Source organism: Tiliqua scincoides, chromosome 3 (assembly GCF_035046505.1).
Source record: "Tiliqua scincoides isolate rTilSci1 chromosome 3, rTilSci1.hap2, whole genome shotgun sequence".
Taxonomy (NCBI): Eukaryota; Metazoa; Chordata; class Lepidosauria; order Squamata; family Scincidae; genus Tiliqua; species Tiliqua scincoides.
Window position 1 is genome coordinate 102,302,933 of NC_089823.1, and position 24,563 is coordinate 102,327,495.

Consider the following 24,563-nt stretch of genomic DNA (forward strand, 5'->3'; position numbering starts at 1 on the left):
CTCACCGCCATTAAAGGTGGTACAGTTAAAATGGCCCCCTCTGCTGATATCAGAGAACAGGTCAGATTATATGGAAGGAGAAGGAGTATACTGGTCCCAAACCGTAAAAGACTTTAAAAGTCAAAACGAACACCTTGAATCGTGCCCCCCCAAAAAACCAGCAGACAGTGTGGCTGCTGAAGCAGTGGCCTGACTGAACTGAACGGATGAGCCCCCCAACCACATGGGCACTATATTCTGCATTCTGTATTGCAGCTTCAAGGCCAGCCCCACATATAGCACATTGCAGTGATCTACTCTAGATGTCACTAGGGTATGAATCATCCTTGATTAGGCTTTCCACCATCCTACCTGGACAGATCTTAGGGTGATCAGCCTGTAGTTCCCTGGGTCCCCTCTCCCTCCTTTCTTAAAGATTGGCATGACATTAGCTATCCGCAAAAGATCACAGTATGGTCAGTGTTACACAGTTATTCTGTAACATTTACATCCCTCACCAGGTCCTGGGTACCACATCAAATCCAGAGTCACCTGACTTCTGGTTGGATTCATGACTAACTGCTCTAAGGAACAGTCATTTAACACATTAAGGGCGCAATCCTATCCTGTGCTGGAACAGGCAAGCCAAGAGGCTTGTGCTGCATCCAGCTCAGGATAGTGACCAGAAGTGGCTTAGCCAGAGGCAAGGGAAAACTTTTCCTCTTACTCCTGGTTAAGAGCCGCTGGCCCTATGGGTCTCCTCAAACTTGTGCTACCTCTTGAGGTGCCACAAGTCTGAGGAGAGCAGAGTGGCTTGAAGCCGCTCCGTTCTCCCCAGGAATGGGGGCTGGGATAACTGCCAGAACCCAGCCTGCCTCCTGCTCCCCATCTGCCCACCTCTGGGGCTGCCCACCGCCCGCCCTCCCATTGCCCAGGAACGCCTCCCTCCTGCCTACCTTTTCCACTTGCATCAGCCCAGCTGACCAACACAAGCACCCAAGAAGAAGCCAGTGCAAGACTTATGTCAGCCTCCACAGGCTGGCACATCTCAGAGCGCCGGCCTGGCTTCCTCTTGAGGAGGTGCAAACATGCTTTACAGCATGCTTGTGACCCTCCCAGGCCAGCGCAAGGGACTTGCACTGGCCAAAGTCCTTTCTAGGATTGCGCCCTAAGATATCTGGTCTCTTATGACCAGAGCATAAATTGACCCAGTCAATATGAGGATATTTGGAGTCTCCTATGATCACAACAGTCACTCTCATGGATGTCTCCCTGATTTGTTTCCTAATCTCAAGGTCCCCTTCAGACTTTTTATTTAGAGAACAATAGTATGCCCCCACTATTACATCGCTTGTTGGGCCTGGTAATTTAGAGCCCAATCCTTAGGTCCACGGTGCGGCTCTGCAACACGGACCTCAGTCACAAATGTGCTGTAAGGCACATTTGTAGGGCTTACCACCAGGTTCCCGTTAGAGCTAGCCCAGCTCTGGTTGGCACTGAGCCAGCACACAGCAGGCGCCTGGCTTCCGCGGCTTGGCGGTCTCCCAGACCACCGGGTTGCGGAACGGGAGATGGGAGCGTGGTCGGGGATGTGTGGGAGGCATTACGGGAAGGGGAGAGGCATGGCCGGGGGCATAGGGGAGACGTGTTGGGGGGGAGGGGGAGAGGCGGGTCCGCAGAGCCAAGCTCCGCAGGATCCAAGGCACTTGGGTAGGGCTGCTTGCCCTACACGAGCGCCTTTACTTTAGCAGTGACCAAAAGGTTGGCGCTAAAGTGAGTAGCCCCATTGCGGGGCTGCTTCCCTTACTCAGGGGAAGGGGAGGAATGTCCCCTTCTCCCGAGGAGCTTCCCGCGGTAGTGTGGGAGGCGCAGGATCCAGCAGGAGCCCTCCGTGAAGCTGCCAGGTCCTGGAGCTCTGGGCAGCTCAGAATTGGGCTGCCCATCCACAGTAATTCTAGGGCAGAGTTTGACCCCCTTCAAACTCTACTCTCCTAGATTCTACCCCCCCCCCTTTTTTACATAGATGGCCATTCCATCTTCAACACACCAGTGGCGTAGCTAATGATTGTGTACCCGGTGCCAAGCTCAAAATGATGCCCTGGAAGTGACGTCACAACCAGAAGAGATGTGACACCTGGGCTTTTTAAAAAGTGAAAATTGGGGAAAAACCTGCCTCCTCCCTCGCATAAGCTCACCACCCAGTTGTTCTTCCACCTCCCCCCAGTCAGTGGCAAAGCTAAGGCATTTATCTGTACCTGGAGTCAAAGAAGATTTTGTAGCCCCCCTCCCAACAAAATCAAATTTAATTAAATAAGTAAATAAATTGTGCCCCTTATTGGTTAGAGACACTGTGCTGGGGTGAAGAAAGAGAGTTATTCTCCCCTGCTAAATAGAAGACCACCACTTTGAAAGTACCTGTATGTGTGCTTGTTTATGTGTTTATGGAAAAATAAAATAATAATAAAGTACCTGTTTACCCGGTTAGCAGGGGTAACTGTATTATGATACATGAAAATAAGAGCTGACACATATTAACACCTTATTGGTTGCATGCTGTATCATAATAACATTTCATTAGCTTTCACAACAATCAGTTACATAGGTCGGTTTTGAGTTAAGGAAATCGACTTTTTATTTCATAAGGCAGTTGTGTTTTTATTTTCTGGTTTATTGGTCATAACCTTTGATAGACTACATATATTACAATGAGGTTTATTTCATTGCATTCTACATTAAATTACCTTTCCAATTATATATAACATGATGGTTTTATTCGTATATACCAATTTTTTCACAATTTTGGTCACTAGTGTCAAGATCAGCTTGTTGCCCCCTAAAGCTTGTGCAATGGTGCAACTGCTACTCCCTGCACCCCCTTAGCTGCGCCACTGCAACACACACACACACACACAGAGACTCCTATCCCTCCTATATATACCCTAGGATTGCAGTATCCCATTGGTTCTCCACGTTCCACCAGGCTTCTATTATGCCTACTATGTAAATGCTTTCCCTAGCCACCAAACCTTCCAGTTCCCCCATCTTAGCTCAGAGACATCAAGCATTTGCAGAAAGCAGTTGTGCACTGGGTCCACTGAGAATGGCTGCTTTTTTGTGGCTTTATCCCTGCAGTCTCTCATTCTGCTGGACTGGCTGTCATGTCCCACCATGCTTCCACTCCTAAATTCTTGGCTTGCTGCTCTAGAACATCTTCACCCTGGAGCTCTTATGCCCATGAGGCCCACAGCTTATGCCCATGAGGCATATAGTCATACACAGGACACTGACCAATACACTGAATACAGTGGATAGCCCCTACCCTGCTGCTGGCTTTCTGCCTTCATACTTTTGTTGCAGTGATGTACTAGTAAAGAAAGAGAGATGCAAAATAACCAAAATGTACACTCACACCATACTTTCAGTTTCAAGGGTTGCAAGTCAAAAGTCGAGAACAAGTGGTAGGGGAGGGGATTTCTTCATCAGCATAGCTAGGCATTATATCAGCACACTTCCTCCCAAAAATTAACTTATGCCTGTCATGCACATCACACAAAATTCTATCCTACAAAATAACAAATATATTTCCCTACAATACTTGAACAATGTGATTGCTTCCTATATTCTCCAAGAAAATTTTAAACTGTTAGCATGTTAGAAACCATATTATTAGACCAAAGGAAGTATTTTGACGTAACAAGAATAAAATGACTTGTTTATACATTAACAGATTATGATGCACAAAATTTTATAAGAGAGAACAGATGTAACCAATCGAGAAACCACTTGCATTATGACATTTCCTGGCTCTACAGGAGGTCTTCTATTTTGGTACACGGAAGTTATTACAGAGAGAAGAAGTCTGAATCTCTTACAGATCTTGGAGTCCAGAGAAGGCATCTCTATTAACATCAGCATTGTGCAAAAAGGTAAGAAATGTGATCAACTATCCATTGCTATGTGTGCCTTTTCTCAAGTAAACTTCTTTAAGAACAAATATGTATGTATTTTTCAAAATTACTGAATAAAAATTAGTGCCTTCAGAATTAAAGTCTTTCAACAGCACTATCCTATGCCTGTTCACTCAGAAGTAAGTTTCACTGAATTCAATGCAGCTCGCCACTGGCAAAGTGTGTATAGGATTGCAACCTCATTTTCATATTTCAGTACTGTAACCTAGGTGAACTTTCACTCTTTTCAATGGTACTTATGTAATTGTATGAAATCTGTGCTCTTTTAAATCAAATAACTGGATGAGAGAGGAAAGAGAATTCACTTAACAACATAAGAACAGTTTCTACAGCAAAGTTAGCACAACTGTTTCCACCTGGCAGAAGTAATGAATGAAATATCCTCAGCTGAATAAGCAGAGGGACATTTTAAAAAATTATGTCAAAAATGACAGCAATAATTTGAAAAAGTGAGAGTTTCTCCTGTGAATTCAAACAAATGAAATTACTAAGTCCCAAGCAAACTTATTATGTACACAACCATGACTGGAATCCAAGGAGTTACATTGGTCACACCTTAATTGCTGGAAGAGCTCAATTGTCAGGTGGGCTGAATAAAGAGTTTCCATGGGTCATATGTTTGACACTACTGGTTTAGATGATAATCTGAAATCACGTGATCTTTTGCCCCCCAAATCTACCATTTGAGACAACTTCTCATTGTCTCATAGCAGGATTGCTGATGCTCTGCCATAAGAAACATGAAGGATCATAGGAGGGTGAGATGGGCTAAGCAAATGCTTTGTAATGACAGAACAGGAAGCAATCTCCTTCAATAATGTAATAAACCCATTTCTTGAAGTCAGAATCCTGCTTTGCTTTGCTTCCTAACATATAGTTGGACTAGGTAATCCTGGACTGAACATGGAGTTGTAATTTACAGTGTGGCAACAAAGCCTTTAATACTTTGCTCTTCCAATTTCCTCGAAACTGAGAGTACTCTTCAGTCAAGTATCCAAATTTCATGCCTTTATGTTCCTATACTACTATTTCTTTTTTTAAAATGTATAAAATTTCTGCAATAAATTCATTCTGATGAGTTTAAATTACCAAAACATAACCTAATTTTTTGGTCCTTGCTAACATAGCTTTTCAGGAGCAGGTGAAATGTGCAGAAAAGTCTTGCAATAAAAGACTTGCATACACACAAAAGCTTGCCAGGATACACAGGGTCCAGTCCTATCCAACTTTCCAGCACTGGTGCATCCGCAATGCAGCCCGGAGATAAGGGAACAAATATTCCCTTACCTTGAGGAGGCTTCTGTGACTGTCTCCCCACCAAAGGATGCAGCTCACATTCCACTGACACCACTGCACTGGCCCTGGAAAATTGGATAGCACTGGGCCCTAAGTATTTGGTTTGTTTTCCCAAGGTGCCATTGATTTGTGTGGCCTAATGATTCAGTAGGTAATAACATGTAAAATTTGCAAATGGAATCCATATTGGAGCTGATGAGAACACCCTATTTTCTGATCAGATGTGAAGAGCCTGCACTGTGCCAGAGTAAAAGCAGAGGAGTTACTTCACCAAACCAGAATCTGGTTTCCATTTCAGTCACTTGTGTCTCATGTCCTGAACCACATCACTGCAACAGCTACCAAGTCTACTCTGCTAATCTCACTGTAAGTTTAAACTCCATTATAATTGCATACAGCCACTTACCCAGTCACTTGCACTCTCATCTAGGAGACAAGGCAGGAAAGTTTAGCGAAAGGTGGATTGTGCAGGGCAAACTATTTATATAGATATGTATAAACAGGCAGGATAGTAAAACTTTTGTAGGTTAGTAACTTGTGAACTTATTTTCAAGGTTTCATTATAGTAAATGACTATCACATAGTATTCTTGGCTCTTGTGCCATCTGGGAGCCAGGAGCAAGCATGCTGCCCCCTCTCACCCAGAAGTAATTGCAGTGACATGATGACGTCACCACAATTACTTCCGGCATGTTCACTTCGAAAATAAAAAGTGAAAAAAGTATAGCTGTTTGGAGCCACAGCTCTGAATGGGCCCCCATTTTTTTTCAGCTTCTTTTGCTTTGGGGGGAAAAAATGAACAAAAAGGGGCATCCATGCATAACCATGCTCTGAATTGGTGCCCTCCCTTTTTTTTTTTTTTTAAAGCAAAAGAAGCCAGCGGTTGGCTTTCACTCTAGGGGGGAAAAAAGCGAACAAAAAGGGGCAGGCATTCAGAGCAGAACACAACCGCTCCAACGGGCTGGCCACTGAGATTGGTTGCACACCGCTACAAACAACTGCCTCCTTTTCAAAGCAAAAGAAGCTGGCAGCGCCACAGGCTTCTTCCACTTCAAAAACAAAAGGGGAAAAAAACAGTCAGTAGGGTGGCAGTGAATAGTGGCGGCGGCCCTGCAGGTCTGCCACCCAGGGGCCCTTGTTACCCTTGACCACTCCCCAAGTATACCAGTTATCTGGCGAACAGGACTGTAATGTCTTAATTGATTCTTTGGCAGCTGAAGGTCTTTAAAATTAGGGGTAGGCAAGTCATTTCATTTCTGCCCTCATCACACCTTCTTCCTGTTCATTTCTTATCCTGTAGCTTTGCATACTGTTGCTAAGCCTCATCTGGCAATTATGACTGTGGCTGGAACAGTCAGGTCAACGGACGTCACTGCTAACTATGACAGACTACATTAACTCTGCAAGAAATGAGCAAGTGTCAAAACTGGCAGCAGCCCCCACTTGTGCAGATTTTTAAAAGGTGGCTCACCCACAGCTGCTCAAAAGATGAAGCGACAGCAACTGTTTGCTCCTTTAGCCACAAAAGCAAAAGCATGCCTGTGTGGGGGGAGGGAGGATGAAGTGCAAAACAGCAGATCACTGCAACCCACCCAAGAGGTTCCAAGGAGAGCAAAACAAGGCTGAGAGACCGTCTTTCAGCATGCTTGGTGGCAAAAGCAGTCAAACGTCCCCTCTGCAAATACTCTTTGTGGGGCTTTGTTTTCCACAGCGTTTACCACTCTGCCTTATTTCAGTCACTCACAATCTGCCAAGCAGAAAGAGTTTACATCAACCTGTATAAGAAGATCCATTGGATATTCAGGAACTCTTGTCTGCCAATTGTTTATTTATGTAAATTACTTACACAGGTTGAGCCTACTTATAGATGGATTTTTGATCTGCAGATTTGGCTCAATGGGGGTCCTCTGGATCCCTGCTGAGACACATTTGGCCCAACCTGAAGCCTCCGGAGGTGACTGGAGCAGAGCTCTGGTTGCCTGGAGGCTCTTCTGAGACCTGTGGAGGCTGCGCACAGTCTCCATGGGCCTCATGATGGCCTCCATTCTGGCCTCCATACTTTTCGGCTGAATACTGGAAGTGTTCTTCTTACCACTGAAGGCCTTTCTGAGGCCCCCAAAAGTGTCAAAAGGTGACATCTGGTTTTGCATTCCGATGCTTTTGGGGGCCGTTGGGGGCCTTTCTAAGGCCTGTAAGTCCACGCACAGCCTCCTTGGGCCTCAGAAAAGTGCTCTGAAAGTGTCGGAAGGCAAAACTGGAAGTCGCCATTCGACTCTTTTGGGGACCTCAGAAAGGCCTTCTGTGGTCCTAGAAAGGCACTTCCAGTTTTCAGCCAAAAATGGATAATGAGCATCCACCTGTACTAGTGGATGTTAGTACAGGTGTACTAGTTATACCTGTACTATATAACTAGGTATAACTATAGGTATAACTAGGTAACAACCAGCAAATTCTAGTTGTGCAAATTCCAGGTCATCTATTTTATACAACATTCAATGACAAAGAGTCCTGCAGTACTTTTAAGACTAACGTGCATTAAGTATTATCTTTAGAAAGTAAGTATATTAATGCTTGATACAATCTCTTAGTGGCAGCAACTGCATAGTAAATCTTTTATGAAATGCTCTGCGCTTCTCTATAACAGTACTGATAGCAGACTCTGGTTTATTGGTAAACCACTGGTCAGTTTCTCATGGACCTCCTAGAACAGGGGTTCTGAACCTGGAGTCCATGGATAGTTTCATAGGGTTCATGAACCAGGTGCAAAAATGATTTTGTCTATACATTCATGTTCATTGTTCTGGGGAGCGGGTCTATAGCTTTCATCAGATTCTCAATGGGCTCCATGAACCAAAACAGGTTAAGTACCGTTATCCTAGAGTTTGCAAGGATTTTTGCAAAGAATGCTCAATTAGATGGATTGTGGTCTGGCCCAGTAAGACATCTCTTATGTTCTTAAGTATGAATGCATACTCAAAATTGCTTAATGCTTTTGTTGTTATTGTTAGAATATTCTCAGTATGCACTCTTGCTTTGTAATTCCAGCACTCATTGGCATGACCCTTAGGGATTCTAGTCAAGAAAAAAAGTAACTGTATAAAACTGAAGTTAGCCTCCTTGTTCTACAATACTACAGATTTAAAGAACACTTTATATAAAACTTGTTTGTGGCTTTTCTAAGCAACATTCATTGTCTCACATTTTTATTTCATTGTTCAGATAAAGGTCAAAAACTTTAAAATTTCACACACATACATATATATAATGCGGAAGGATGACTAAAGGAAGAATTGTTCCACAGTTTTTGGACAGTGGCTTCAGTGAAATTATTGGAGATGCTCATTTTTAAAATATTTAAAAGTCATTTTTAATGTTACATTTCTGCAGAAACAGATCAAACTAAAATATTACCTTTGAACTACAGTCTTATAACTGTAGAGAAATGGAATGAACTGCATTTCAATCTAAAATTTTGTACTAAAGTCAACTTTGATTCTTCAGGCTAGTTAACAAGTGCCTCTCTGCAAATGTTGCATGGGGAATGGTATGGGGAAAAAACACACTTTTTAAAAGTTAAAAGAGCAGAAAGGAGGTAGAAACTTACCATAGTCCATGCTTCTTGCACAAAAATGACCCAAAATGTTTGTTTGGGTGACACTGACTTTTGAAATTCTTCTCCTCCCCACGTGACCAACCTGTCTCTTTGGTACAGTAAGTTAGCATTAAGATTTTAAAGCAGCTCAGGAACTTTGGGTCATATGCACAGATCAGTATTATTGTACGTATTTGTTCCCTTATAAAGCATGGAACTGCTTGGTTCTAAAAAAAGTCACTCCAAATGCAATACTAAACAGATTTAACTGCAGAACATAATTGTTTTATGATTCTATTTTGTCCTTAGATATCATGTTCTAGAAGTCATTCATGACTACTACAATCAATCAATTCATGCCTTCTAACTACAATCAAAGTCTAATGACGATGTATGGCAAAAACCACCCTGAAGAATGCAGAATTTCATCACTTGTCTTCTACAGCTTTATTTTCATAATTGGCTTACTCGTTAATGTCACAGCACTCTGGGTGTTCAGCTGTACCACTAAGAAGAGGACAACAATAACAATCTACATGATGAATGTTGCACTGCTTGACTTAGTATTTATATTTTCTTTGCCTTTTCGGATGCTTTACTATGGGAAAGGATCTTGGTTCTTTGGGGATATTTTTTGCAGGGTTCTTAGCGCTTTCACTGTGTTTTACCCAAACATTGCTCTGTGGTTGCTGGCTTTTATAAGCGTTGACAGATATTTGGCTGTTGTGCAGCCCAAACATGCCAAGGAACTCAAGAACACAACCAAAGCTCTGATAGCTTGCACAGGCCTCTGGTTAACAACTCTTGCAACAACTTCTCCACTGTTGTTCTTATATTCGGATCCAGATAAAAAGTCAAACTTCACCACCTGCATTAAGATGATGGATATTATCTACCTAAAGGAAGTCAATATATTAAATGTTTCTCGGCTAATATTTTTCTTCTTGATTCCTCTGTTTCTCATGATTGGTTGTTACCTAGGCATCATTTACAGTCTCATTCATGGAAGAACTTCCAAGTTGAAACCTAAGGCTAAAGAGAGATCAATCAGAATTATTGTGACACTGATTATCCAAGTGTTGGTGTGTTTTGTGCCTTTTCATATTTGTTTTGCATTCCTGATGCTCACAGATGGGCCTGTAAGCTACAGTCCATGGGGAGCCTTTACCACCTTTCTTATGAATCTCAGCACATGCTTAGATATAATTCTGTACTACCTTGTCTCGAAACAATTTCAGGCCAGAGTTATCAGTGTCATGCTTTATCGCAATTATCTCCGAAGTGTACGGAGGAAAAGTTTACGATCTGGGAGCATGAGGTCAATAAGTAACATCAATAGTGAAATGATATAACAACAACAAAACAATATAAAAATATATTTAAAAGACTCAAAGGATAAGAAAGTATATCAACACTTAGAACAAATTAAATGAAATTTTCCGCTAACTGTAATGTCAGCAAGGAAGAAAGAAATGGCTTTATCATTGCTATCTCTCTCAACAGTTTTCTCTCTGCTAAAGAAATTCCCTTGCTTCAAAGTGACAAGTTTAATAAAATTTATAAGTTGCCTATTTCATAACTTTCTTTCATAAATTTCTTCTACTTCGCATCTGTTATTTACTAATACAGTGGTTCCCAAACATTTTAGCACCAGGACCCACTTTTGAAAATGACACTCTAGCTTTACAAGCCTTAAAAAAAAAGTTTCACTTTATCAATCACTCAAGCCTCTGTTTTTATCCTTTTTACTAAGGGGGTTGCCTTCTGGAGCATTTGTTGGGCTGCACATTCATTGGATCAGGACCATTGTGGTGGCCTTGTGTTCCCCTCTGCCTGGCCTTTGTAAGAGCCGAGGCACATATGCCTACTTGTGAGTAAAAGCACATGTGTGGATCATTTTCCATAGGGTTCAATACATTTTTCTTTTTCAGCTTGGAGAGGGGTGACTTCCCTCTTGAGTGTTTTTGGGGCCTGCATTCATTGAATTGGGACTATTCTGATGGCACTGTGTTCCTCTTGACCTGCCCTTCAAGGTAGACTGAGGCATGGTCACCTGTTCGTGAGTAAATAAAAAGTGCGGTTCAGTTTCACTTTCCATTGGGCTCCACAACAGTTTCCTTGTCAGCTATCAACTTGTCAGTTTCATAACTCACCAACAATCAGGTCAGGACCCACAGTTTAGGAAACGTGCAGTCTCACTGAGCCTCAGAAGGCTTGCTTGAGCCTTCTGACAGGGACTTCTGGTTTTTCGGAAGGCCAAACCCGTGTGCCTTTTAGAAGGCTTCAGCAGGCCTTTTAGAGCACTTCATGGATGTGACCAGAAAGCATTTCCAGTCGCACCTGGGAGGTCATGTGAGGCCCTCTAGTGCAGGTCGGCACCTGCATTGGGTCAAATTCATGGGTGCCAAAACCATGGACATGGGGGGCCTTCTGTATTCTTTCAGTAACTACTACAGGAAATACATCAAGGGGCTTTTTGAAACCTTTGTACACAACTGTGTACAAACCACTGATAAAAACTGCCTTTACATGGTATACTGTAAGTACACACTCAGGCAGTGGAAAACTTCTGAATATAGCTTACTACAAGGCAGTGTACTACAAGTTCCTAACAGCCCAACAAATGTGACCTTCTAAGAATTAAGTAAATTGTATGTCCACAATTCTGGCAACACAAAATTTACAAGACTTTGAATGGAAATATTTACAAGCCTACAAAAGGCAAGGCAACCAATTTTGGTCACTTGAGACACAAAATATCTGAAATCCTAACAAGCACGTCACTCTCCAAGTGGCAGTGTGTTAAAATTTTTGTGAGGTTAGATTTTCACTTCAGAAGAGACATTTTGGGGTGTGTGGATAAAAGTTTTCCTACAAAATATGAACTTTCCACTGTTTCACATATATTTTCATGTCCACTTTGCAGCCTTTGTTCTTCATCTATTACTGCTTAAGTGCCTTTTAAAAATTTGAAGATGTTTCTTGCCTTCATGATCCCAGCTAATTATATAGTTAAAATTATATATATTTTTAAATACATATATCATAAATGTAGACAAACAGGTCCAGCTATGTAATGATATAACTAAGCGCAATTTAGGTCTTTCCTTCTGCTTTCACTCTGAATGGAAGAAGAAGGTACAAGAAACCCATCTGCTGCTGCCCAGGAATGTGCATTCCATTAAAACAATGTAGTATGAATGGACATGTGCATCCAAATGCATATTTGCTATTCTGTCCCAATCAGCCAATTACATATAGAATTTGAGAAAACAAGTGTTGGACTGGCTGTCTTAACAATGGGGATGCATATTCCCTCGCAAGCAGTTTTGTAATCTTACAAAGATATGTGAAAAACTGCCAAAGGAAGATATGTTGTGTAGGTGACAAAAACTACAAAATACATCTCTGTACACACAGTTCTGCTCAGCACTGTTTCCAAGCGCAGAAATAATGCAACAAGCACACCATTTGCCTAGAAAACTGCCATCACTACCTAAGCATCTAAAGTTCCAATCAGTTAAGATTTTGGCTATATTTTAGACACAGAACAAATTTCTGTTTCAGAGACTAAACAACAGATTGAAGGGGTGACTCTGTTGAGACAAACTGTTCCACCCCAACATGGCATGTGCAAAAGCAAAAATCTGGAAAACAAATTGCTTGATTTTTAAATGCCAGTAACATTAAATGTCTTGCAAAATTCAAAGTGCACCTTTCACTTTCATGTAGCTGCTCTATAATTATAGCCATATTGCATCTGAGCTAGCAGTGTTGATTTTTAAGAAAAATATGCCAATTAAAAAGTAGATATTTTCTCCTTTTTCCAAAGAGCAGGAGAATTAAACAGATGCTACCTAGATACTCAAAATGACCTAGAACCACAACTAATGATGGAAAAAAGAAATAACTGTAAAGGATTCTTATTTGTAAAATATAGTAAAGGTTACATAATGAAGGACAACATAAATACAAAAGGCCATATCCATTCAAACACCAAAGGAGGATGATCAGAACATGAAATAAATAAGTGGTACTATCTACCTCAGCTCAGCTAATTCTTAACAGCTACTTACAATCCTGAAGGCAAGGTATTGATCGTGAAGCCAAAAGAATATTCAACAGCTTCTACAAGGAGAAGATCAAACAGCACTGACAGAGTCCAGGATCCCAACAAAAAAGACTATAAAACAGAAAAAACAAGGGGTCAGGATCATGAACAATGAATTCAGCATTGATGTAGCTTATTTTTCAACAGGACTTGGAGCACTTGAAGCTTCTCAAAGACATTTCCAAAATCTCATTGTGTGGGAATAACAAAAGTTGTTTAGGCTCGTAACTCAGGCGACAAGTATCATTTTTCCAAATGTAATAGATTTTCAGCATCATTTTCAAACCAATCAGGTGACCCAAAGTCTAACCACAATTTTAAACTTCTCAGACTGACAAAACTGCAGCACTTTGCTATACTAGCAGGCAAAGTACTCCAAATAAAAAAGCAGTGCACAAAGTGCAAAAATCAGAAGATACAGCTCACATACACAGAAACTACAGGTGAACTCTGAAAAGGATTTGAGTATAGGCCAGGTTAAATACAAATTGATTCACAATGTCATCTCAATACACTACTCCACAGCTTCAAACGGGGTTGAATGGGCAGCACTGATAAAAAAAAAGTTGGGTTGAATGAGTAGCACTTTAAAAAGCGGTCTTGTTAGGAGCTGCGACCCGTGTCAACCTTCAGCCTCCAAACACAGGACCCATCTTTAAGAGCACAGCGGGATGAGAGATGAGCAAATGAGTGGTCATTGGTCTTCTTTTGCTGCCCAGTAGCCATATGTGTTGCTACTATACCATTCCGCTCTTTCCTTCCTTTCAGGCCACTTGGAAGGAGAGGAGGGACAGAGAGTGATATGGAAAAAGCATGCACTTAATTTTCAAAGGTGAAAAAAGAGGAAACAAAGTGAGGCAGAGCAGAAGGAGAACTGTGGCAGAGGAGATCAGGTAGATGACTGGGAGACCAAAGTAGCTGCTGGGGGCCTTAGCCAAAGCAGTCCTTCCAGAGTCTAGGTCTCCAGGATTGTCTTGCCTAGGACTCTTAGCCCTGGCTACTATTCGAAACTTACAGGTCTGAGTCTCAAACCAAAATAGCAGCAACAGCACTACCACAACCCACCCAAATGCAACCCCCTTCTGAGCTTTAACTGTTGAATTTTGAACATGAAAATTTCTGTTGCAGGAATTGTTCTTGACTTTGAATAAACAGAAACAGATAATGTAGCACAACATGGCCAAAGGGCACAATCCTATACTCCACATATGCTGCCTGAGAGGCTTTTGGGTATGGCTGAAGCCTTCCATGTCCGTGCATGTCAAGATATGCTGGAGTACTTGCAACACTGTGGAGGGTCAAGAACAGGGCAATGACAGGGGTATGTCACAAGGAGGAGCAGACATATGCCAAATCTCATACCTTCCCTTAGTCTAGTGGTTCCCAATCTTTAGGAGCCCATGGACCACAGGGGCAAAAACTAGAATTGTTGCAGACTACATGGGGCTGTGGGTGGCCTGGCCTTCACCCTCTCTGGTGGTCTGTTTCTCAAGCACTCCCCGTAGACTATCAGAGAGAATGGACTGCCCAAAGTCACGGCTGACACTTAGGTTGTGGCTGCTGGAGGCCTCCATCCTCTTTGGTGATCCATGGGACACAGGTTGCTTGGCAAGACACTGGAAGTGATCAAAAGTGATTTTTTTTTTCCCTGAGACCTCGCAGACCACTTCTCAGGGTCTCACAGACCACCTGTGGTCCACGAACCACAAGTTGGGAACCAGTGTCAGATGTCAGTACCTGATTACACCAAATTGGACTGGCATAAACAAATCTCTATTTGATTCAACACACTATTGTTCTAGGAGGGGGTTCTGCCCAGGGAGCAGGCATGCTAAGTATTAGGCGCTATTGCCCTGGATCAGTGTGCAGGCACTGGCACCTCCTCTCTGGACCCTGACAGTTCTGCTCATAACTTTTCATGCTGGCCTGTAGAACTAAACAACTGAACCGGTTGTCCAGACAGAGAGCCAATTTAGGCATGCAGTCTATCAACCCTGTTAACAGGAAAATGAAAGCAGGATATTAAGTTTTTCTGTTTGTTTTTTTCTAAAATTAATGTTTGCAGTTTGCATACAATAAAATAATAACCTTAACCTGTGGGATTTTCTAACAGTAGCTAAACAAAAGGCTGCTGCGCATATGAAACTTTTCCTACAAACATGGGATTGCAGAATTATTTATACACAGTCACTTATGAAATTATGATAATTGAGAAAACTGTTCGGCACAGCAAAGCCCCAATCTATATATTAGCAGCATCCCTGCACACGTGCATACACACGAAGTACATCTTTATGCCATTGTTTTACAACAGAACCTGGGGCGTTTTCATAGGAAGTGGGCTTGTCTAGCATAAGATTTTGCCTTAGCAAGCCAGCATTACTGAAGATATAGAATCTCATTTAGCTCAAACAAAATTGAAACTATTCTAACTACTGCACATGCTTTTCTAAAACTACAGTAAATGTTGTGAACTACTTACACCTACTATAGAAGACTAATAGTTTTGTTAGGATTATTGGTCTGTACTTATTAAACGAAAAGAAACAACAGATTCTAAAAGTGAATTAAACAACAGCGAAAGATACAACAGATTCTAAAAGCATTTAACTTTCGCTTTAACTATGTGAAGATTTTAAATATGAAACTGGAACTTACTGAAAATTTTCTGCTGCCATATCTCCTTTCAAAAATCCTAAAGTTGTAAATAAGCAAGCTGCTGCAGAATGTGTCTTTGAGATCAAGACATACCGTTCGTCCACATACAAGCCTCCATATCTACAAGATAAAAACACACAGGTATTACAGTTTTCTTTCACACCCTATGGAAATTATTTAAGAGAGATGTTTTGATTACCACCTACAGCATATTATGAAGTATTACAAAAATAGCAGAAAATAAGTTATGTATGAATATTTCCATAATATTAATAGTTCTTTTTGTATGTTACTTTTCAAGAAAAGGTGACTATGTTAATACATTTTCAACTGTTTTACAGCTTATATCTTATAAATTGTATGTTAACTGCGGTTGCTTTATCCAGATACATTTCCACTTCACCTACCTAGAAAACCTGTCCTGAACCTTGAGATCCACTGGTCTATAGCACTATAAAATTAGTGCTGGTCATAGCACATCTGAAATTCTTGTAAGGTCATTAAATGCTGCTAACAGTGGTCAAAAGGAATCCTTCCAGCAAGGACACTGCTATTGCTGGAACAAATTATTATCTTAGTTTCCCCTTTAAAGACAAACCACAAAAGGAAAAAAGGAAGGTGTCAGAACACTTCCTCTACCCATCCACCTAGGTTTTACAATGTAGCAAAGATTATTATAAGTATTTTGTCCATTAGATCATCAACTATTTTCTTGAGCAAAAAACACCAAAAATATCAGTCATGTATTTCAGACTAACAGCCCAATCCTGAGCTGCCCGGAGCTGCGGGACCCGGCAGCTCCACGGAGGGCTCCCGCCGGATCCCGCCGGATCTCTCCTCGGGAAAAGGGGATGTTTGTCCCCTTCCCCCAAGTAAGGGAAGCAGCCCCACTATGGGCTACTCACTTTAGCGGCGACTGTTTGGTCGTCGCTAAAGTGAAGGCGCTCGTGTAGGGCACGCAGCCCTCCCCGAGCGCCCTAGATCCTGCAGAGCTCCCCCAGATCCACCTCTCCCCCGCCCTGACACACCTCCCCCATGACCCCGGCCATGCCTCCCCCCTCCCCAGAACACCTCCCCCATGCCCCCGGACATGACCCCATCTCCCGTTCCACAGCCCAGCGGTCACAGAGACCACCGAGCTGCGGAACCCGGGCACCCACCGCGTGCTGGCTGAGCGCCAGCCGGAGCTGGACTAGTGTAATGGAAGATCAGAAGATCATCAGGTGGATGATGTGGTGTTGACAGCAATTCCATGTTTTGACAGCTGTTTGACAGCTTTGGGAAGGGCAGGGCTGGATCCACAGCTGTAATCAATCAAGGCCAATGGAGACTCTGATGGACACCTGAGTTTCATTTGACCTTGATGGGACTTTGAATGGACATGGACTGAAGGGATGGCTCACAGCTGAGCTGCATCTTGGACTTAACAAGGGGCTACAAGGATAAAAGGCAGCTTCAGAAGGAGCAAAGCTACCCTGACCCAGAGAGAACCTGACCCCAGACCTACAGGACAGACACACGGGAGAAGGGGACTGCCAGGACTCTGCTGCAGAGGAGGGACTCTGCTGCAGAAGACTGAATTGGGAAGATTGGACTGTGCTTTGGAGATTAGACTGTGGACTTGGACTGGAGGCTTCAGACCTTTACTCACAGAGTTAAGTGGAGTTTTGGGGAGGGAAAGCCTCTGGCCAAAAGGACTTGCAGGGAGTGTCAGTGTTTGTAGCAATAAATTTGGTTAATTGCTATAGATAAGGAGTTCTGCATTTCTTTGCACACCACAGCTGTTGTTCATGGAAAAGGAGGATGTTAATTAGCCTAAAAGTGGGCATTAGAAGGAAGTTGGAATATTTGGACAGCTAGCTCCGGTGGGAACAGCTAGCTCCGGTGGGAACAGAGAAGACTAGTATATTTAAATATGGGTCTGCTCAGTCATATTTGAAAAGGGTAGTCCTGCGGTTTTCAAACTTTCCAGGAGTTTGGAAACTGCAGTAAGTGCTTGCAGGGGAGGGAAGGGAGGCAGACAGGGCGGGGGGGAGGCAGCAATGTGATGCGATCCCCAGGATCGCATTGCTCAGGGGGCTGAAGGGACTGAGATGCACTCATCAGTCCCTGCAGCAGCCTTCCCGAGGTGCAGGGAGCCCTGCGTGATCATCTGCAAGGCTCCGCAGCATGCAGAAAGTTAAAGTGGAGTGATTCTGCTCCACTTCCGCAAAACTGGAAGAGGAGTGCAATCGCCCCGCTTTCATTTTCTGCATGCTGGGGAACCCTGCAGACACTCGCGCAGGGTTCCCTGCACCCTGGGAAGGCTGCTGCAGGGTCTGGTGACTTTCTGACACTTGCAGAGGCTGCACACAGATTCTGTAGGCCTCAAAAATGCCTCCAAAAGGTGCCAGAAAGGCACTTCTGGGTTTTACAAAAACCACCTCCAGAGGCCTTTCTGAGGCCCACAGAGGTGGCATGAGGCATAGCTGGGCCTCAGAACAACTCTGGACATGACTGGAGAACCTCTGGTCCTGTGGACTGGATCTGCGGAGTCACTTATTCACAGGTTTCTGTAACCATGGGGGGGGGGGTCCAGGAATGGATCTCCCGCAGATACCAAGGTCCAACTGTTGGTGGTTCAGCATCCCTTACTCACCCACCTCTTAATATCAGACCCCCTTCCACAAACATTTTATAAGAATCTTCCACTTTGGGGCAGTTTCACATTTAAAAGAATGGGTCTGTCAATTTTGAAGTGCTTTCTGGGTCTATATAAGAAGCACCAGAAGACAGAAATGATGTAACATTTTACATCATAATCTGAACTGCTAAGGTGTATACAGCTTTTCATCCCTCGAGCAGACAATGGGAAATCACAATAGTTTGTTATTTTTCTGCCTTTTTGTAAGACTCACTCCAGATTGATGGGTGTGGGAGAGATGAAGAGAAAAAAGGCTGAAGTTCAAGTTGATAATATGATAATGTGAGAATAATCTTCTCAAAGATTTTAGCATGTAACAATGGTCAGGTGCATAACAGATAGGATACAGGCAGTCTTAAATACAGATTAGGTTTCAGAGGTCTGTGCTTAAGTTGAAATTTACTTCAGTTAAAATATTATTAATTTATCTATGCAATGTAAGCAAAATTGTGAACACCTTTCTGTAGAAGTAGGAAAAAAGTATAAAAATACTATTTCCTAAATAAATTATCTATAAAATAGATAATAATTCACTCCTGGGTGAATACACACTCTGTAGTAATCTTTCTTTTTTGTTAGGTAATGTAAAAAATGAGCTTTATCGCAATTTAGATGGGGGAGCTGCATTTGTATTATTTGCATTGTACAACTTGCATTTTACATTTTGCAACAATTTGCATTTGTACTAGCCAGAAAGGAACACAAATACAATTCTATTAAATACTGTACTGGCTCTTCTGTACCCACCACTTCTGTATCTGCAATATACAGTGCTTCCATCCTCAAAACCAGTGTTATGCCTGTGTAAAAATGTCATAGCAAATGGACTGTGCCTGCATGAAAGCACAAAGCAGCTGTGCTTATTTTCAGGCATCTGTAAGTTGGACATCCTTAACAACCCAATCCTAGGCAGGCCGGCCACCGGCAGAACATGCACTGTGCTGGCAGCAACTGCTTTACAGTTTTACGATTGGGCTGCCTGTTGGGAACCGCCTGTAGTTGCGTGCAATACCTTCTCTAGTTGAAGATAGTTACTTCAAAGCTTGATACAGAGTTCCAACCCCATAGGTTTGTTGAATAATTCATTAGGGGAAGACAATGCTCAGAGGAATACAATTCTGAAAAACTGGACATGTCAGCACCATGGTATTAGCAAGTGGCTTCATGGTAGCATTCAGCACAGGAATAGCAAGCATGGCTAGGGGGGGGATGAACCCTCGCCAGTTTACATTAAGAACCAGAAATAACTGAGGAGATCAACAAAAGTACCAAATGAGAGTGATTTGAAAGGGGCAGCTAGGACTATTTCAAGTTGTTCAAAGAAACAGTAGATAATAGGTGGTGGAATTACACTTTACGAGCAGATGCACAAGTTTAACAAAAATGTGGCTTTCCTGGGCAAAAGCAGATTTCAGGTGGGGATTTTCAAAAGAGAGGGGAAGGAGAAAGAGATAGCGCTTATCCTTTCTCCTGTCTGCAACTTCAAATCTTTCTTTCCAAAGTGGCTGTTTCTCTGCATTGTTTTTCTAATGTGTGTTTAGAACATAAGACTGGAAAGGGAAGAAAATTAAAACAGTAGAGAAGAACAGTTTGCGGCTGAGAAGTGATGGCTGTGGAAGGGATTAAGTGCACGCATTGCTTCCCCCACTCTAAATACACTCCCAAAGTTCTTACTAAAATCAGTCACTGTACTTCTGCAATGGGAACTGTCAGAGATTTTAGCCCTCTGAGCTACATGGCAGGAAGAAGAAAAGAAGAAAATGGATAGTGGGGTAAATGAGAAAGAAAAGAGATTAGGAAAGACTGGGCGACAGAGGGACAAAGAAAACAGGTGGGTAGGTGTGAGATGGGGAAGAAGAAAAGCAGTAAACTATTATTCCTTCCTTATTCTGGTCTGCCATCAGTTGCACATGTGCAGGAGAGAGAACATGCATGAGAATCAGACGCTAATATACGAGTGGGACCATCTGTTACATGGGCATATATGTGCATGCATCCAAGTTGGTGAAAGACTCTCCTTTTTCCTTGTGCCCTTCCTGGCTCATAGCAGCAACTCTTAATCATTACTCTGCACCAGTTAAAGCACTTTGTCACTTTAGTTAAAGCACTTTGTCACTTTAACTGAGTATGCTGCAAAGAGTGCCTTGATTTTTGCCACATTTTGCCTTGATATGAATCAGTTCCCTAAGTGCAAGTTAGCTGAACTGTATATTGAAATAATCAATGCTGTTCCCCCTTCTCTATCCCCAGTAAGACTATCCCCCTTGTAACAAAGCTATTAGCCAGTCTTGGAATGGATATTTCTGTTTCAGTTTTGAACTGGGACTTGCAGACCAGACCACCAGATCTGCAGGTACTATGCAATGATCAGGTATGTGAGAAATCATTCTAATTCATGGGTCAGGAAAGCAAGACAGCAAATAAAGAGCCTTTCTCCCAAGCTAGGTTGTCTGTTGTGATGTTCTTCAAAGTACATGTTAAGACACGCTACTGGGAGACACATATACATACACCAAGTACACCAGGAATTCAAGTTTTTGTCAGGAGTTCACTCAACTATTAAACATTAGTTATTACATATTAGTTACTTTACTGGTGTACTCTGTAACCACAATATTATTTACAATTATCATTTTATATTGTATTACTTGTATATAGCACAATTTATATATTTTATTATTAGGTATTTATGGGAAAAGTGTATGTGATATTATTGCACTGGGTCATGGAAAAAAGTTCGACGATCTATTGCAGCCACTGCTTTACCATACTTGACTACATTCAACATGAGATCTGGTAGGCTATTATATCAACTGACTGTTAGGATTAAAAATGATTAGGATTCCAAATCTATTGTGCAGTTCTCAGATATTAAAAAAATAAGAGTTACAGAACACCTGTTCTATATGATTATACTCTACTTAGCTATCACACTCCATACAGTCTTACATATGAGTTATTGCTTACCTGAAATTCCTCTTTTGCTGCTTGTAGATTATATGTGAAGAACTTCTGATAATGTTGAAAAAGTAGAACCAACAGAAGTGAGAGGGTGCTTGGTATTATTAAAAGGCCCTTTGATAGAGGTGCTTTATCTTTAAAAGAAAAAGATGTATGAAATGGTCTCAATTACAAATATACTTCCTAATATAAGCAAGAACATGCTTTCCAATCATAACTGAAAGATCTCTCCTCCAAAAAACCACAGATGCCTATCAAATTGAATATGATTAAAATGAATGAATTGTACTTCTTACATAACTTTTTGCCTTACTTTTTTTAAATCCAAGTTGTAGCCAGGATCCTGATTCAAACTGAGGATTTTAGTGACAAAATATAATATAGGTCTCAATGCATGGCACTAACTGAACTTTTGGGAGTGAAGTCTGCATTATATCCAGGCCAAAACAAACCTTATAAGCTGAAAATTTGTTGTCACACAAAAGAAATGTAGAGCCCAATCCAATCCCCTGCCAGTTCATACGAGTAGTATGCAGCGCCATTGACAGAGTGTGCACTGCATGCTACTGGGGGTGACCAGATGGCCCAGGATTGGCAAGTAAAAATTTGTTACGTATCTTCCTGTAAACCACCTGGTCTCCAATGGGTCTCCATGGACATACACCACCTATTTAGCTGGTGTAAGTCTGAGGAGACAAAGGAGTAGGTCAAGCCTGGGAAATCGGGATAGGATCTTAGTGTGTGCAGCTACTGCCATGATCCTCCCCTTTCAGCCTCCCAGCTAAGGCTGTTCCTTGCCCCCTTACACCACCCATCATCCCCTGAACTGCCTTTGCCACCAACCTATCTGCTCCAGCAGAGGATGAAGAGGTTTTGTGGCCTGATGGCACCCACACACAGCCTCTAGCCATTTACACTGAAATGCCTGGTCCACAGAACAATGGAACAACTTTTGCGCCATCAGTCCAGGATTTACAGTGGTGGACTGCGAGATCTGTCACCATAAGGCCCTGGTAGAATTGGGCTGTTAATCTTCTATATGAATTACTGATGGGGATACTATATCCTATTAAGAAAATTTTTGTGTCTCCCTCGCATTCGAGTCCGGAAGATAGCAATGCTTTTATGAAAACCGAAGTGAAACCCGCTCAAAAAGCCATCTAAGTTTAAATGTTCGGTTAAGTTTAAGTTCAGCAACATGTTGATTTATTTTATGAATATCTTAAGCTATATAGGGTCATAATACTAAGAATTCTATTCTTCTGGATATTACTTTTTCACAATATTTATATAATTCATAAACTCTGTATACTGAGGCACAGGATTTTGTTTTGTTTAAAACTCATTTTTGCCCGGCCCACAGGTGTGCACATTTGGTCCCTGTCGCGTATATGCAACGTTGGGCAGAAATGACTTAAATAAATATGGACTGTAATTCTTTCATTACAATATTTGTCAAAGCATATTCTCCTTTTTTGGACTCAATATAACCGGTTAGATCCAAAATTGTTGTAGTAAGTAAAACTCTGCTCCCACAACAAGCCTTTCCCACCTCTCCTCCCCACAGCAGCTCTCTATGCCCCTCCAAGTGCCTTTTCAAATGCCTTTTCAAAGAATTAGGGAATCCTCCTGAAGGATTCTACAAAGGAAAGCTACAAAGGCGCTACAAAGGAAAGGGAGAATTGCTGAAAAAACTCTGAATACAACCCAGTGGGAAGCATTTACATTTCCCCTTAGGATGGAACAAAGAAAAATGTTGAAGCTATCCATTTTATGCATCCTTTCGTGGATTACAGTAATACTGCCCAAAATACTGCTTCTTTTGGTACTGTTTTGTTACAGTCCCCTGGTCCTGGGTGTGACTGATCGCTGCTGAAATCAATGGCAACAGTGTATTCTAGGTAGGATCCACCAATCAGCACCTGTTTCCTGTCTTTACCCACAACGATGTCTCCTGTAGCATTGTTTCATATACAGCACTTTGCAAGAATGTATCCCCCAGCATGTCAAATGCTGCCTCCCCTTATCCAATGATGTTCCAGTTTCTGCTCTTAGCACTCTCCAGTGCTCTAGCTCTGCATTCCACTCCCCTCTACATTTATTTTTCCTCTCTGCCCCCCTCTTCCTTTTCAAACCCAGGGAGTGGAAAGAGTCTGAGAAGCAGCAGATGCGGACAGATATGGGTACCTCATGGATTATTGGAAGCATTACTCTAATACAGATCTGGCTGCAACAGGAATATTCAACATGTGCCAGTGACCATATTCTTTTCATAGTTCATGGGCATATTCTTGGCAGATCTTAGCCTGAACTATAGTTAGCTATGACTCAGCACCAGAACCAGTTCTGAATATCTGACTCATTCCTGGAGCATGAAATAATAATACAAGAGCATAGATGAGGAAAAGAGCCAAGGAACACACAGATGGTACTGGTCTTCCCTGCTGTATAACTGTATAAAACTGTATTACGTAACTCAAAGATTTGGGAGAAAGAATTCAAAGTCAGAAAATTTGAGTCCCTTCTTTTTGATAAACAATGGTACAACTCCTGTAATACAACAGAAAATTATTGTTTTTTCCCTTTTCCCAATACTTTATATTACAAAGAAATTATTCAATTAAACTCAAGGCCCCACTTTACTATATAATAAAGAGACAAAACCCTTTTATCAGTACTCTGCCATTACTGTTCACATTAGACTTCTCAAATTTTAGTACACAGGAAGTGGTTATTTTTACTTATATCACAAAAAGTAGAGTAGCCACAGTTGCAAACACCACATAAATGTGACAGTAACCCACAGTGGAAAGCACAGCTGTCTGCAAAATCCTCAATGTCCTCATCTGGTCCCGGAAAATGTTTTAAAACGTGACTGATGCCGGTTGAAGGGTACAATAAACACTGTGATTCTAGAAAGCGGTTTACTGTATCAGTACAAAAGCTTCATAGTTCAGTAGTACAAATAGTGCTACTTAAAAACAGTGGATGTTCAATTGCATGGATAAAAAGTATTCATACGGTACGGATAAAATAAATTTGAAATAATCTATAGCAGAATTCTTTTAATAAGATGACCCAACAGGTGTTCAAGGCTACCACATAAATCATTCAAGCCAATGCCTCCACCATACTAGAAATCATTTTATCAGCAAAGGTAGGTAAAAGAAAGTATCCCCCCCCCACATACATTTTCCTGTCAAAAAGATCTTTGTGAGAGGGAAGAAATCAGGCTTTGACTGGGAGAGGCTTGCTAGTGGGCCCTGAGAGGCAGACTTCCTCTCCAATCAGGGACTGGCTCTGCCCACACTTGGC

At 42.0% G+C, this 24,563-nt stretch overlaps 2 protein-coding genes across 2 annotated transcripts in view; one reads left to right on the top strand and one right to left on the bottom strand.

Moving 5' to 3' along the window:
• The window catches only part of UBAC2 (UBA domain containing 2), a 99,362-nt gene that overhangs the window by 69,392 nt on the left and 5,407 nt on the right, over positions 1–24,563 (bottom strand). The window contains exons 2-4 of the mRNA XM_066619998.1: positions 21,255–21,382; positions 15,605–15,724; positions 12,912–13,018 (exon numbers count right to left, since the gene is read on the bottom strand). Of these exons, the coding sequence (XP_066476095.1) occupies positions 12,912–13,018; positions 15,605–15,724; positions 21,255–21,382 (355 nt within the window). The remainder of the gene's footprint in view (positions 1–12,911; positions 13,019–15,604; positions 15,725–21,254; positions 21,383–24,563) is intronic.
• On the top strand, positions 5,584–10,372 carry GPR18 (G protein-coupled receptor 18). Its single transcript, XM_066622356.1, has 2 exons — positions 5,584–5,609; positions 9,145–10,372. Exon 2 carries the CDS (start codon positions 9,168–9,170, stop codon positions 10,185–10,187), a length of 1,020 nt encoding a protein of 339 aa, XP_066478453.1. The 5' UTR covers positions 5,584–5,609; positions 9,145–9,167; the 3' UTR covers positions 10,188–10,372.

Coding starts and splice junctions, on each gene's coding strand:
- GPR18 (XM_066622356.1), top strand. CDS start 9,168: ATGACTACTACAATCAATCAATTCATGCCTTCTAACTACAATCAAAGT.